The 2,788-nt window shown below is 58.2% G+C and overlaps 1 protein-coding gene across 4 annotated transcripts in view; it reads right to left on the reverse strand.

Moving 5' to 3' along the window:
• Positions 1-493: 493 nt before the first annotated feature.
• The window catches only part of XPO6 (exportin 6), a 128,170-nt gene continuing 125,875 nt past the window's right edge, over positions 494-2,788 (reverse strand). For 3 of the 4 annotated variants that reach the window (XM_023747230.1, XM_023747231.1, XM_023747229.1), the window contains one exon: positions 494-1,218. In XM_023747230.1, the coding sequence (XP_023602998.1) occupies positions 1,099-1,218 (120 nt within the window). In that variant the 3' untranslated portion in view covers positions 494-1,098. The remainder of the gene's footprint in view (positions 1,219-2,788) is intronic. The other variant, XM_023747228.1, reaches the window with a different exon arrangement.

Here is a 2,788-nt window from a genome sequence, read left to right on the forward strand (position 1 = left end):
CCTGTTAGCCCAGAAACTTTCCACTCACGGATGGCTGAGCAAGGCCCAGCCTTAGACACACCCATGAGCCCTTGCCCAGCTACATCCTTCCCCTCCCTCCCCGCCCCTCTCCAACTGCTATTTTCAGACAACCCATCGGGAGCCCACTGAGGGCGGTGCCTGGCTGGCACCCTTGGGAGGGACCCCTTCTCTCGGAGGAGTGGGGCACGGCTCCCCTTAGACTCCATACCCACCTCCACCACTAGGTTAACTGTCAGCGCCATGAAGTCCCCCTGCTCTTTGAATGAGAAATGGGGACCCTGTATCCCCGCCAGGGTTAGCGGGATGTTATCTAGAAGAGGGTGGGGTGCGGTCAGGCCCTAGCAAGATGGTCCTCCTCTGCCCCTGCACGGTATAAACCGGCCTCCTCTCTCATTGCCCCCCTGCCCAGGGCAGCCCCACCTGGACGCCAGCCCTGGAGGGCTCTGCCTGCAAGAAAGCCCCCTAACCAGCATTTATATAACAACAACATAAGCATTTTATTTTTTCATTAAGCTTCTTAGTCTCTTAGTATCACAATGGAATGATGAGAAAACAAGAACAAAAAAATCTCATGAGTCTGCCAATCTCTAACACAGAGCAGAGACTTCAAGGCAATCGGGGGGAGGGGGTTGGTAGAAGTGCCAAAAATTCCAACATCACATCTCTCCATAGCCGATGAGGCCGGAGCGGGCAGGGAGGTGGAATGGTGAGAAGGTGGCACTGTCCCAGTGGTCCTTGGCATTTCTGTCTCACGACTGACTGGCGCATGATCTGCACGGAGCACCCGCAGGATCTCCTGGTGCCCAGCCACATGGCCCTCCGCCTACCCAGATGCCCAGGCTCTCCAACCAGTGCTAAGACACACCCCGCAGCCAGTTCTGCTGGGTGGGCAGCAGGAGAGTTGCATGGAGGAGGGCGGAGGGCAGGCCACGCTGCTCAGGGTGTAAGAGTCAAAGGAGTGACCGAGGCTCGTCCGGGAGACAGCTGTGGTGAACAGCTGTGGTGAAAGGCGAGTGGTGCAGGTGGTGGCCCTCCAGGAAGCAGGCAGTCCCTCCGGGAAGCAGGCCACCTAGAGCTTCACAGTGCCCGGGGGCAGGCTGTCGTTGCAGAGTCTGTAGTATCGCAGGTCGTTGACCAGCCTGTGCACATTCTGGGTGAACGAGGGCAGGTCCTGGAAGGCATGGGCACAGCTGCAGCCTGGCCGCACCCAGCACCCCACGTCACCCACCCGCCCACCAGCACTTCCACCCAGGGTGTGCTCGAGCTCCCAAACATTGTACGCAACGGGCCACTTCCACTCCTCTCCGCACCCTGTGAGCGCACAGGCACTGCGGGGAGAAAGATCATAGCGAGGCTGCCCTCGTGTGCACGGCCAGGCTTTGAGGCACGGAGGTTAGGAAACCTGCCTCAGTGACAAGGCAGGAGGGAAAGGGGCACTGGTCGGGCTGCCTGTGTGTCTCTCCTTCACCGCGTCCTGTCCAGCATGTCCGAAAACTCCTCTTCCCAGTGCTCCAGGCAGGCCCTGCCACTTCAGGGTGACACCCTGGCAGGAGCCCACCTGACCCGTGATCTCACCTGCTGACCACCACCCGCTGGGCCGCAGACTGCAAACCGAGAGGCTCCTCGCAGCTGAAACCCCATACCCTACCAGGCAGCACCAGGAGGTGGCCGAGGTTCGCACCCTCATCTTTAGATCGTGAATACCAATGCCGGACCACACGGCAAATGTGAGTAACACCAATGGTTCTCTGTCACAGAGTGGGCGGCTCCACCTGAAATTCCGCTGGCCAGGGACTCAGAGAACAGCAAGGCACTTCCAGCTCCCCTCCTCCCACCACCCTTTCCCTGGCTCCCCTCCCCTCTTCAAGCTGTAGCACAAGGCCTGCCTCTGCCAAAAAGGGCCTCAGACGCCTGTTTCCTGGCTCCAAGTGGCAGGTCCGCGGCGCTCCGCTGAGCTCTCAGTGCCCTGGCCCACCTGCTGTGGACAGCACACGCAGGCCTGGAGCCAGGGTGCCAGGCGTGGCCCGCCCCCTGCTCTCCTGTTCCAAAGTTCTGTACCTGCCAACTGAGGGCTGGCCTTTCTGAGCCTGGGTTCGCCTGGGGATGGGGGTTAACAGGACCCACGCATCAGAAAGCCAGTGCGGTCCACAGCGCTGCTGTGCCAGGCTTCCCACCAGGGCCTTATGAAGGCAGAGACGGTGCCCACCTCCTGCCCAGGCCCTGCGAGGAGCTGCCTTCAACCAGACAGTGAGTGAGTGAGTGAGTGAGTGAGTGAGTGAAGGATTCCTTTATGTCCTCCTCAGGAAAACATACCAACAGGTCTCTTTTAAATCAGCAGCTTCCAAATTCCAATCTGAATTTCCTGGTGGACACAGGAATCCATTTCTGTGTTTTACGTACCCAGGAGCTTTGATGCGTGGCTACATTTGGAGCCCACTGCTTTAAATCAAGAAGTTGACTGACAATGCTACCAGGAGAAACTGATCATTAAATATTGGAATTTGGACTCCAGAGCAGCAGTCGCCAACCGGTGGTCTGCAGACCTGGTGGTCCACGAGGTCCGAAAGGCTGGCGACTGCTGTTCTAGAAAAAGAAAGGAAACACCCAGCGGCTGAAGTGAACTCTAAGCCCAAGAGCAAACAGGGTAAGTGCCAGGGAAGAAAGACTCCAAGACAAGGAAAACAGGAGCCGAGTCTGAGAAAAGCTGTCCTGATACACATCACGGCCGAGACAAACGACGAGGATGCAGGGTTTTGCTCCAGCAGGA

This window comes from Myotis lucifugus, unplaced genomic scaffold, assembly GCF_000147115.1.
Source record: "Myotis lucifugus unplaced genomic scaffold, Myoluc2.0 scaffold_817, whole genome shotgun sequence".
NCBI classification, from domain to species: domain Eukaryota; kingdom Metazoa; phylum Chordata; class Mammalia; order Chiroptera; family Vespertilionidae; genus Myotis; species Myotis lucifugus.